The sequence below is a fragment of the Jaculus jaculus genome, chromosome 5, assembly GCF_020740685.1.
Source record: "Jaculus jaculus isolate mJacJac1 chromosome 5, mJacJac1.mat.Y.cur, whole genome shotgun sequence".
Lineage (NCBI taxonomy): Eukaryota > Metazoa > Chordata > Mammalia > Rodentia > Dipodidae > Jaculus > Jaculus jaculus.
Genome location: NC_059106.1, coordinates 42,375,517 through 42,387,695, shown reverse-complemented (window position 1 = coordinate 42,387,695; position 12,179 = coordinate 42,375,517). Strand labels below are relative to the sequence as shown.

General features: G+C 52.8%; 1 protein-coding gene across 12 annotated transcripts in view; it reads right to left on the bottom strand.

Annotated features, from left to right (window-relative positions):
* Window positions 1-12,179, bottom strand: part of Camta1 (calmodulin binding transcription activator 1) — a 933,671-nt gene that overhangs the window by 114,980 nt on the left and 806,512 nt on the right. For all 12 annotated transcript variants that reach the window (XM_045148752.1, XM_045148751.1, XM_045148756.1 and 9 more), the window contains one exon: window positions 9,966-10,119. In XM_045148752.1, coding sequence (XP_045004687.1) covers window positions 9,966-10,119 — 154 coding nt within the window. The remainder of the gene's footprint in view (window positions 1-9,965; window positions 10,120-12,179) is intronic.

The following is a 12,179-nucleotide window of genomic DNA, read 5'->3' as shown; positions in this document are numbered from 1 at the left end:
TTTGGGGGTGTCAGGTGATTGCTGCAGACCAATGATTCCAAAGCCAGGAAATCCAGACCGCCTGGGGACAGTACCACCCTGCCTGCTCATGAGGCCTGTGGGTGCTCTCCAAGGTGCTCAGTGGCTACAAGTCTTCCTTGGCAGACACCTGCAGAGCCATGCTCACTAGGCCCAGGGCACTGCGTGGCAGGGCCTCTCCAAGCCTTTCCTGTTTGATTAGGGATTCTTGACTTTAGGAATGTGCATATGCTAGAAACTTGGACTCATTGGCAGTGTCAGAAGCACAACTTGGCCAGGAAAGGAGCCTCTACTGGTATTGTCCCATAAAGCATGGAACCACACGGCCTTCCATTCCTTGAAGGTAACTGCAGCCCAGGGCAAAGATAGCAGGGACTGATGTGGGAGTGCCCAGAGGTCTGTCTAGTTCTTCTGGGACACTTCGAATTGAAAATAGACCAAGTGGCCTTTCAGACAATTCATTTCCTTCTTGCTCTCTGGAGGTCTCTCTCTCTTTTGTTTTTTAAAAAAATTATTTTTATTTATTTATTTGAGAGAGAGAACAAGGCAGAGGAAAAGAGAAAAAGAATGGGTGCATCAGAGCCTCCAGCCACTGCAAATGGACTCCAGATGCATGTGCCACCTTGTGCATCTGGCTTACGTGGGTCCTGGGGAATTGAACTGAGGTCCTTTGGCTTTTCAGGCAAGCACCTTAACTACTAAGCCATCTCTGCAGCCTGAGGTCCCACTCTTGAGAGGCACGCTTCAGGCTCTAGGTGGCAGACCCCCATCTCAGCGCCTGTGTGGTCTAGAGCTTTCTATTTTTAAAGAGGCTTAAAATCTAAAGATTCAAGTGTTAGCAATGAATTGCAAATTTCACCAAACCACTCCCTGGCACAGGGTAGGCTTCCAGGCAGCATTAGCCCTCTGCCGGCAATCAGACCTCTTCCATAAATGTTCACAGCTGGTGAACAGGAAGGAGGCTTCTGTGGCAGCCATGGGGCTATGGTACACGTGCTCAAGTGGGCCTGAGGGACACGCATCAGGGGAGAAGCCAGAAATCAAAAGAAGGACTTCCCTTCCAGTCCTAATGGGGGGCCTGGCATTAGCTCAATGGAATCTAGCCTGAGGGAGAAAGAAACATTTGCAAAACCACCCAGGATCCTAAAGGCAAAGAAAGCCTGCCCTGAGGAAACTCAGCCCACCTCTGTGCCAGGCTACAACTTGTCAGGAGTGTGGCAGAGCAGGACAGGGGCTGGCCCACCTGAGATTCCAGGGACCTGTCCTGCTGCTCCCAAGTCAGCAGCTCCTAGCCAAAGGATTGTACAGTACTCATGGAATACTTCAGGCTCTTTGAGACAGTCCCTGCCTCCTGTGGTTACATCAGAGAGCAAGATCTCTGACCCTAGGGACAGAACTTCCCTCCTTGGTCTGGGGAGCCACCATGGGAATATAGATATGTTTTCTTCCTTCCCTTCCCTTCCTTCCTTCCTTCCTTCCTTCCTTCCTTCCTTCCTTCCTTCCTTCCTTCCTTCCTTCCTTCCTTCCTTTCTGTTTTTTTTCAAGGTAGGGTCTCACTCTGGCTCAGGCTGACCTGGAATTAACTGTGTAGTCTCAGGGTGGCCTTGAACTCATGGTGATCCTCCTACCTCTGCCTCCCGAGTGCTGGGATTAAAGGCATATGCCACCACGCCCAGCTAGATATGTTTTCTTTTGTGCACAGGATTGATACTCAGGGCTTTAAGTCCATGAGTGTCCAGTAAGACCCCTGTATGTCAGTGAAGCCTTGTGGCACAGGCCTGAAATCCTAGATGCCTGGGAGGCTGAGGCAGGAGGATTGCAAGTTCAAGATCTGTCTAGGCTACAGAGCAAGTTCAAGGTCAGTCTGGTCATGTTGTCTCCAAATGAAAAGTAGAAAAAGGGCTGGCAATGCAGCTCAGTGGCCAAGTGCTTGATTAGCACAAGCAATGTACTGGGTTCCATCCCCAGTGCCATTCTGCCCCAAAGATACTACTATGTTCTGGCACCAAGACCCACCTACACCCCCAGAAAATGTTTAGGGTGGTGGTTCTTAACTCAGAGTCTAGGGAGAAATCTCAGGGGTCCTGGAACACCTACAAACTGTGGCCCCCATCTTCATGCAGTTCTGAAAAATCTTCCTCTGGAAGTCTCCATACGAATCTCCCATTCTGCCTCCCTGCCATCCAGGGGTGAGACCAGTTGACTCCCAAAGAAGACCCCTGAGACTGAGGGTGCTTGAGGGTGCTGACCCAGCTCTCTAAGGCATGGCCCCTGGGCTGACCTCTCCCCAGAGCACACTTCGGGCTGGAATCTGTAGACGTTTCTCCAGCATGAGCATGGTGCTTACTTAGAACATCCAAAGTCTTGTGGGTTGTTTCCAACCTAGGAGGCAGAATGGTGGGATAGACACTTGCCTTTTTGGGAGCTGTCCAGGTGGCCCTGAGATAGATCACTTCTCCTACCACAGAACTACTATCTGCTTATGTTTTGCTGAGCCATGGGGGATTCGGGGATACAAGTACAGCTGGCTGCTCTGAGCCCCAGGGACAGGGAAGTTTGGGTGCCCAAACACATGCTCCTGTCCCCCACTCCTATCCTGAGGGCCTCACTCCACAGGAGAGGCACTGGGTGATCGCTGAATCCTTTCTAGAAGCATTCTCCACAAGGATGACTCCCGCTCCTCTACCCTCCTCCAGTCACACCTGCAGGCCCCGGGCAGCTGTTCTGTCACACTCTTGGCCAGCTGCGCCCCTTTCCAGTCAGGGCCCTGCACATGGCCTCTATTCTGAGCAACACCTCCCCTCGCGCCTGTGATATCTAGTTCCGATGGGCTGAGGAGGAGGGAAAATGGAAAAACATACTCTCAACATGGCCTCCATCTGCCACCCTTGACACGAGTTCCTTCCTCTCATACTCAACAAAGCGTCCATCCCACACTCCCCCCAGGCCTCCTTCTCTTCCAGCCCTGCCAGGAACCCCTCAACTCTAGAACCTCCGGGCCTCAGCCCAGATGTCAAGGGCTGGGCCCATCCTGGAACCAGTCTGTTGCTGCTGGCCACCAGGTGGCGCTAATTGATCAGGAACTGGTTTGGGAGTTCCAGGAAAGGAAAACCTTTGTTGATTTTACTTCTTGATATTCTATAATCACCAGGATTACAATCTAAGCAAAAAAGCAAAACAAATAAACAGAACCTCCCTTACTGAATCTTTGGTCTTTGTCGGAAAAATCATGAGAAAACCAGACACGTTGAAGATCTACTCCAAGTCCCAGACATTGGCATCAGTGAGGCCTTGGCACAGGCGGGAGGGGCCACTGGAGACTGGGGTCTCTGCTGGCTGGCGGACCTGAGCGGCGAGGAGCTCTGGGAGAGGCGGGGGTCATGAAGCAGCCACTCCGCCTCGTACCTCTGCTGCCGAAGCCACCACTCATGATGTGGGCTCCCTGGGGACAGTAATTTTGGCTTGTGCAGGGCCCTGAGAACCTTGTGTTGGCTTGCTGGCTCTCCCACTGCCACGGGGTGAGAAATCACTCAAGAGAGCATGTGGCAAGGGACAAGGCCTGGGTCCTGAAAGAAAGCACCTGCCCTGAAGACCAGAGGGGCCTGAGGGACCGGAGGGCTGCTGGGAATCATAATGGCGCTTTCAAAGCCTTGGCTCACCACGGCTCCCACCCCACACTCAACAAGACCTCTACCCGCCACACTTAACATGGCCTCCATTGCCTCCTATTCATAATGGCTTCCACTCTACACTCAGCATGGTCTCTATACCCTCACTCTCCACCATGGCCTCTACTCCTCACACTTGACATGCTCTCCATCTTCTCATATTCAACAAGGGCCCCATCCCACATTCACTATAATCTCTACCCCACACTTAACATGGCCTCAAACCCCTCATACTCAATCTAACCTCCAACCCCATACTCAACATGGTCTGCCCCTCCTCACGTTCAACATGGCCTCCACCCCACAGCTAACACGGCCCTCATCCCATCACTCTCAATAGGCCTCCATCCCCTCATGCTTAACGTGACTTTCACCCCCGTACTTAACATGGGCTTCTTCCATCTACCCGGCACAGCCTCCTCTCCACCCCACTGTCAATGTGGCCTCCATCCATTCATACTAAACCTGTCTTGTATGTCACAAACCTGACACCTTCTATCACTTCAGTGCTACACTTGGTGTGTGCCTTGCCTCTGTCCTTTCTTTCTTGCCATTCCACATAAAGTGCCTGGTATCTCTCATGGCCTCCTGTGGGCCACCAAATTTCATCCTCAAGGCCAGAGTGAAGCCCTTTCCGGCAGCTCTGTCCTCCTGTTCTGAATTTCTAGGCTCATGAATACCTGCAGGATGGGCTTCCTTTGGTGGTGGCCTCCCTGAGGGCCACACCTGGGCCAGACCCCTCTTGCTTGGTCTCTTCCCGAGACTCAGTGCAGGGTGGATCTCAGTGGTCCTGGTCTGGTTCAAGGAGCCCTAGGAGATGCCTAGCTGGCCTTTGGGTGCCCCAGTTGGGTACAGAGCTGGCATGAGCTGAGTGCTCCGTCTCCAGAGGGTGCTACTCTTTGGCTTTGGACTGGTTTCCTTCAGAGTGTGTCAGAACACTATCTATTTTACAACTGTGATGCCATTTCAGGTCCACAGGAACCCCAGGTGGCAGGGCCCATTGTCATATCTTTCCAAGAAGGAGGACAGAGCAGCTCAGAGAACTCAGGCAAGGCTGCGAAAGTGGGAGCGGGGTCTCCCCAGATCCGTGCCTCCTGTGCTTATATTCCAGCTTCCATCCTGCCATCCCTCTGCTGGAAGTCTTCCCACGTGTTCTTCTGTTGCCCTCACTGCCACCCAAGCCCACCTCCAAGGGCACTGATTCCCTGTGTGCCCTTGGCCTCGTCTCCAGGGCAGGGAGCTGGGGCTGGTTTTGCAAAAAAAAAAAAAAAAAAAAAAACAAAACACCAGGGAATAGGGGACTAGAAAACCAAGCCTTCCCCTTGCCAAAATCACTTGTGCCCAAGGGTGGTGAGGTGTGCCTGGCTGCTCAGGTATGAGCATGCAGGTGTGTATGGCCTGATGGGAAGGCACAATGGGACTGTGTAGCGGCCATAGGGCTGGGGTCACGCTGGCTCTCCAGCCAACTTTCCTGCTTGGCCCTCCTTGTCTGCTGGGGACAGCTGCCACAGGAGCCTCTGGAGCTGGAGTGACACAGCGGGGCTTCAGAAAGGCAGCGGGGCAGAGCCCAGGCCCCACTGGCTGGCAGCTGGGGCCTCCTGATGCTCCTTGGGGGTGGTGGAGGCTTATAGAAGTCTCAGACCCTGCTTGGCAGCACAGGGCCATCGAGCCAGCCAGGATGCTTCAAGGGGAGTCCCCCTCCAAGGCCTACCTGTAAGACTGAGATAGGGGCTCACTGGGGCAAACTGGCTAGCTAGACTAGCCAAATTGGTGAGCTCTGGGTTCAAGCGAGCGGTCCTGCCTTAGTAAATAAAGTGGAGAGTGATCAAGGAAGACACCTGATGCCAAACTCTGTCCTCCACCTGCATGGACATGTGCCTACACACATGTGAACACGCGCACACACCGAGCGTACATATAGAAGAAAAACATGCAATGCCCTGTCACACTGGTTGCTATGATCCCACTGATGCCACCTGCTGGTGGGAAAGAGGCTAGCATTCCCTTCCCTGAAGGTCTACCTAGGAAGTGGGATGGGGCAGAGCTTTTTGGGGGGTGTCCCATGGGAATTGGCTCCATCTGCTCCCATTGGGTCACAGGTGCTGGAGGTGCAAGGCCTGGGCCACAGTGGCTCTGAACCAGTGAGCTCCAAGCTGACAAGCTCTCCTTGCAGACCTGCCTTCTACTCAAAAGCATCTCTCTGCAGCTGGCCTCGGTCGCACAAGGGCAGGGATAGGTGCAAAGCTGTGTCTCTCAGAACAGCTGCACTGGAACAGACCCCCAGAACCTCCAGGGAGTGACATGCCGAGTTTCGGGCCACGTGCAGTTGAATTCAGAGACAGAACCCTGGACAATTGTCCCCAGGCCTTGCCTGAGATGAGTGGTTCTACACACTATGAGCCAGATGGCTGAAGCCTGCATGGCACTCCAGTCTGAGCCCTGTACTAAGTGTGCTCACCAAAACAACACACTGTCCAGATTGCTTTACAACTTGGGGTGATTGTATGACAAAATTACGCCCAGTGACACATGGGAGAAAATGATTTGCATGTAATTTCTTTTCTCTCTCTCTCTTTCTTTCTTTCTTTCTTTTTTTTGAGGTAGGGTCTCACTCTGGTCCAGGCTGACCTGCAATTCACTATGTAGTCTCAGAGTGGCCTTGAACTCATGGTGATCCTCCTACCTCTGCCTCCTGAGTGCTGGGATTAAAGACATGCGCCACCACGCCCGGCTGCATGTAATTTCTTTAAGGGAAGAAGCTTGGCTTCTATTGTTTCTTCTCCCCTGTCCATGGCTTGCAAGGTACTTGGGATGGCAGGAGCCAGAGCAACTCTCTTGAGCTTTTAGGAAAGCCTCCTCAGTAGCTGATCCCTGATGCTGGGGACTTCCCTCCCAACCAAGGACTGCAAAATATGCGAAAGAGCAATGTGCTTCTCGTTGACTTAAGCCATGCTAATCTGGCTGGATTCTTTGAGAACATGTTGGGAATTCTAATGGGCATCTTAATTTTTTCCTCCGTGTTCTCTATGTGGAATAGGCATCCCTCAGACTGCAGGGGAGAGGAGGCCCCCTCTGTCCAAAGGACATGGTTGCAAGAGATGGAAGGTATCTGGCGCAGACAGCGGTGCTGGGTTGGTGAGAGCTCCTGTCTCTGGACAGGTGAGGCGGAGGCTGCCGATGGAGGCCCCGCACCACCGATAGGCACAGCATTTTGATTAAGCCACTGACAATTTTGCTGCAGGGCAAGGACATTTGGAAACACTAGGAAATCAAACTGTGAAGCCTTTGAAGGAATGTGATTTATGTGAAAATGGGATGAAGCTAATGTGTTTGGCTTGAGTGCCAGTGGCACGCCTGGACCTGGAACCAGATCTGATGGCTTCCTGGCTCCCTACACACTGTACCTTCCCTAACACTGCTGATTGGTGCCCATGTGTGTTCCAAGTCCTATGGACAGCTAAGCCCTTTGCTGGGACTGTGTTTCCAGGTGGCGGCTCCGAGGCAGGGTCTGGGCAGTAGAGCTGATCACAGGCCTGCACGATGTATGAAGTGATATTACCGCTCTGTCTCCTGGACAGTAGCTTTACATAACTTCCTGGATGCATGGCAGGTTTTGAATAGGCCTTCATGTTTTGTTCTTTTTTTTCCTGTGAAGCCTCAGATGCTGATAAAAATCTGCCTTTGCCCCTGGAGTTCAGTATCCTGAGCTCCCTGCCCAGGCTAGAGGTGGTACTCCCATGTGATGTGCCAGGGAGCCTGGCAAGGGTGGCTTCAGGAAAGGCTTATGTCCCAGCCAGAGGCCACCTTGGACGATATGGCTTCCTCTGGAAGCATGTCTTGGATTAGTCCTCAGCTCACACAGTCTGTGGCACTTCTGCCAAGGCCCAGCCTGCTGTTCCCAGTGGCATGGCTTGGGTCTTTCACCTGCAGAGAAGTCTTCACTGCCAGTAGCATGTGACAGGAGGAATTCCTTCCAGTGACTCTAGAGGCTAAAGATGACAATCCTGGAGAAGGGAGAAGCAATGTCTTCCTCCTACACAGGACACATTGGGGCCAGGTTCTTTCAGATGGAGGACATTGAAAATTTGGACCAGTTGCAGAAGCACCAGGTCTCTGGCCACCCTTTCAAGTCAAGAGTCTTCCTTCCAGACTTTGTTTTGGAAGTGACGATTAAGCACCAGGAAGAGGGCCCCACGCCTGCTTTATGGATGGCATTATTCTGTGGGCAGCTTCTTCAGGGTGACCCTGAAGCACTACGAGTGCTTCCATTTCACAGAAATACAGGGCATAAGAGCATCCTCTGGCCCTTGGCATAGAAGTGGGGCTGGAGAGCAGGGAAGGTGGTGATTGGCCTGTGGTCAGCAGAGTGGAAGTCACAGAACCAGGATGAGGGCTCACCTCTTGAACCCCACTGCTAATTCTTTCTTCTGCCTGGTCAGGTAGCATAGGCATGTACCATGGGCAGACTTGCTGCTCTGGCCCAGCTGAGGCTCTGCCTAGGAGAAAGGTCAGCAGGCCCGAGGGCCCAGTGCAGGGTGGCAGAAAGCCCGTCTCCCAACCCCAGGCCCACTGGCTGGCTGTGGGAAGGCTTCTCTGGGCAGCCTCGGCTCTTAGGACCTGATGTTGGAGGCCCGAGTCTGCTGCTCAGGCTCCTGTGAAGACTGGACTAAAGCCAGCTGGGCTGCTTCCTGCTCATGCCTCACACGCTGACCAAGGATACACTGCATGTGGAGGCTTTCCATGCTTTTAGGTCCTCTGGAGAATTAGGAAGAGACATGTGTGGCCCTTTCAGTTGTGGGGGTGTCTTAGGAGAACAAGATGGCCTCAGGAGGAGAGCCTGTAGGCTGAGCCCGGGGAAGCTGAGGTAGGATGAGCAGATGCAGAAAAGGCAGCTGCTTTGAGGAGAAACCAGGAAAGGCGCAATAAGCCACAAGGGGCCTCGGGTGGGGGACTCGAGGTGCTGACACTGCCAGCTATGGGCAGCAGTGCACGCGCCGACGGCTTTAGACCAGGAGGGACACAGTCTGCATTGCAGTGGAGGGTGAAGCCTGAATTCCCAAGGTCCCTGCGCTGTCCTCCCAAGCTGTAGGTATCCCACATAAAACCTTTCGTGCCCTGGTGACCGTCCCCTCTCACTGTAAGACTAGAGGCAAACCCGAATCTGAGCACCCAGAACTCTCAAGAACGACGGGTTACAGAAAGCTCCCGGTCTGGTTTTAGTGGCACCCCTTGTTGTGGTGCCTCTTCCAGCCAGCTCAGGGCTGTCCTGCTTCTGAATGTCCCACTGTCCCCAACTTCCAGGTCCTGACCGGAGAAACCAGTATCTCTTCACCCTGTGGACCGCTGCCCAGCACTAGGTGGCCCCCAGGCTCTTCTTGCTCTGGCTGAGTTGTGTTGGCTGGGGCAAGAGAGGCCACCGAGAGCCCCATGACACTTGTTAAAACAAGGACCCGTGGGCACCTCAGCTTCCTGGGCTTACTTGCCTTCTGTGTCAGTGGCTTGCACCTGACAGATGCTTCAGAAAGCTTCACTTTGCTGACAAAACGAAATCCGTTCAATTGCCAAAGCTGCTTGCCACCCAGGCTGAATACTGTGGAAGCCCGAGGCCAGCAGGCTGCTGCTGAGCCCACAGCCAGCTTGGTCTATCCCTCCCTTCTGGCCTGACATCTTGCTCAATGTCTTCCTGCATCTCAGCTTGCATTGTTTTGTATCTCTGAACCTCACCTTCCACATCTGTTACATGGGCCCCAGATCTTGTGCCCTGATTGTTGACGAGGAAGCTTATGAGGATTCAGGGAGCACAAGGTGGGAGTGAGCATCATTAGGCCTGATAAATTCACAGTATCACTGTGGTCTGAGGGAACTAGGGATCCATGTGGAGTTTCCAAAATACAGCTTGATGGTGCTGGCCCGCAGGGAAAGTACTCACACCCAGTGGTGGTGGCCAGCAGGATAGGTACTCACACCTGATGGTGCTGGCCAGTGGGGCAGGTACTCACACCTTATGGTGCAGGCTAGTTGGGGAGGTACTCACACCTGGTGGTGCTGGCCAGCGGGGGAGGCATTCACACCTGATGGTGCAGGCTAAGGGGGGTGGTACTCACACCTGTTGGTGCAGGATAGTGGGGGAGGCATTCACACCTGATGGTGCAGGCTAAGGGGGGAGGTACTCACACCTGATGGTCCAGGCTAGTGGGGGAGGTACTCACACCTGATGGTCCAGGCTAGTGGGGGAGGTACTCACACCTGGTGGTGCAGGCTAGTGGGGGAGGTACTCACACATGGGTTTCAGCTGCCCGATGAGCTCCTCCTTCGTCCATTTCGCCCACTCCTTCTTGTCGGTGTTGATGGAGCAGAGGATGGGCCCGCATGGCTTGCCACAGTCCTCTATGGCCGGCACGTTCAGGTAGTGCACCAGGACGATGTCGGGGTTCTGCAGGGAGAGCAGACAGTGGCAGCATGAGGGCACTGCAGGAGAAGATTGTCCCCACACCACTTGCTAGGCAAGGACACTCTCAACACTGAACCAGGTGACTGTGTGTGCCCTTTGGGCACATTTCCTGGCCTCCAATACCACATGCTGTTAAGTCTCCTTCTTCATTGAAACAACTGGAAAAGGCTGTAGACAATGCCCAAGGTTCCCCAGGGCAAGCACCCCCATTGAAAGCCACGGACCTACACTGCAGCTGGTACATATGGAACCAAGAACCCCAGCCAGGAAGTCCAGTTCCCACACCCCACACCAGCAGCTGCCCCATACCCCTTGCCCTCTCAGCTTCATGTTTAACACTCACACCCTGGTCACAACCTCTAAGTTCCCAGGGCTTCAGACCTGCTTCTCTCTGCCTGTGGCTTTTCCCACATCACTGGCCCGTTGCATTCTACATCACACCTCACCCAGCAGAAAGCTACTGCCTGCCATCTTGTAAACTGCTCCTAGGTCCATATGGAGCTTAAGAACTCCCAGTCCAAAGATGTTGGGGACATTTGTTCTCAAGTGGGTCTATCTAAATGGCCCACCTCTTACTGCCAGAGTCATTTCAGCATACTCCACACCTATTTCTGCTGCCACTGGCTCTGGTGATGACATGCCAAGGGGCATCTGTGGGAGAGCAACTTTGTTCCATTGAGCATGAAGCATTTGGAAGTGGTCTTCCCAGACCCCCAGAAGGAGAAGCTACTTATTTGGTCATATCAGGCCTGACAAGCTTGTTTAAAATAACCCAGTCAATCCAGGTGTGGTGACACACCCTTGTAATCCCATCACTCAGGAGGCAGAGGCAGAAAAATCAGAAACTCAAGGTCATTCTTGGCTACATAGCAAGTTTGAGGCCAGCCTGGGTTACATGAGACTAACCAACCAACAAAATAAAACCAGCCATGCCCTTCATAGATACACCTGGACAACACTTGAAACACCTGCTTAGCCCTCTACCCCAGCTAGAATAAATTTCTTTTATAAAGGATTATTTATTTGCAAGAAGGCAGCGGGGGGAGGAGGGGGAATAAGAATGGGCATGCCAAGGCCTCTTGCCACTGCAAACAAACTCCAGATTCATGCACCACTTTTTGCATCTGGCCTTACATGGGTAGGGGGAATTGAACCTGGGCCATCAGGCTTTCCAAGCAAGCACCTTTTTTTTTAAAAAAAATTTTTTTTAAAATTTATTTATTTGAGAGCGACAGACACAGAGAGAAAGACAGATAAAGGGAGAGAGAGAGAATGGGCACGCCAGGGCTTCCAGCCTCTGCAAACGAACTCCAGATGCGTGCGCCCCCTTGTGCATCTGGCTAACGTGGGACCTGGGGAACCGAGCCTCAAACCGGGGTCCTTAGGCTTCACTGGCAAGCGCTTAACCGCTAAGCCATCTCTCCAGCCCGCAAGCAAGCACCTTTAACCACTGAGCCAACGCTCCAGTCTTATAAGATATTTCTTAAACCACTTTTCTCTTGAATCTTTCTAAGGAAGTGAATAGCAACATATTAACACACCACAGGGACCTCCAGAAAAGCCTTGTGTAAGGGCCCCTTTGTATTGGGGTGTTAAGGATCCAGGAAAGTCCTTGAGCCCCAAACTCTAGGTTCATTTCTAATTGTAATCAAAGAATTGAATAAAAAGACTGAGAAGGATAACTATAAAATTATTATATTTATTGAAGGAAGTACAGAGCCAGAAAAAGGCTCCTGCATGGATAGGTATCTCACATGGAGGGCCTGGAAAAACTGGGGAGAAAAGAGAGAAAAGAAAGTTCAAGGATCTCTTGTCATGCGGGGAGTTGGAGGGGATAAAGGACCCATGAGGAGAGTAAGGGCAGGGGCCCTCCTGGCTGCACCTGAGCCCAGCCAACCCAGGCCCAGCTGAGGGCAAACCTCACCTGGACGTTCCCAAGTGGTCAGAGAGCCCGGCCTCCCCTTGAAAAGCTATTTATAACCTTATAGTGGTGGGCTGTCTTCCGGCTCAGGTGTACCAGAGGGAGAGCTGGTTGCTTAGTG